The following is a 240-nucleotide window of genomic DNA, read 5'->3' on the forward strand; positions in this document are numbered from 1 at the left end:
GAGACCACGCAGAGGGTCACAACTCATGGGGCTGCATCTCTCTGTTGCAGGAGATTGCCCAGATCAACGAGGACAACTTGACGGCGTACAACCGCTGCGCGCTCTTCGCCCTCGGTGCGGCTTACCTGAACCTCATCAGCCAGCTCATCACTGTGCCCACCTTCTGCCAGCACATCCACGAGGTGCGAGGGAGGGGCTGGGCACGGGGCTGAAGCCTCGTCCGTGGCGGCTCTGACATCG

The 240-nt window shown here is 62.5% G+C and overlaps 1 protein-coding gene across 1 annotated transcript in view; it reads left to right on the top strand.

Annotated features, from left to right (window-relative positions):
- EFR3B (EFR3 homolog B (S. cerevisiae)) overlaps nt 1–182 on the top strand; it is a gene marked incomplete at both ends in the record, with an annotated part of 7511 nt that extends 7329 nt beyond the window's left edge. Inside the window, one exon of the mRNA XM_009864679.1 lies at nt 51–182. Within this exon, the coding sequence (XP_009862981.1) occupies nt 51–182 (132 nt within the window). The remainder of the gene's footprint in view (nt 1–50) is intronic.
- Between the last annotated feature and the right edge of the window lie 58 nt (nt 183–240).

The sequence above is a fragment of the Apaloderma vittatum genome, unplaced genomic scaffold, assembly GCF_000703405.1.
Source record: "Apaloderma vittatum isolate BGI_N311 unplaced genomic scaffold, ASM70340v1 scaffold26802, whole genome shotgun sequence".
In the NCBI taxonomy this organism is placed as follows: Eukaryota; Metazoa; Chordata; class Aves; order Trogoniformes; family Trogonidae; genus Apaloderma; species Apaloderma vittatum.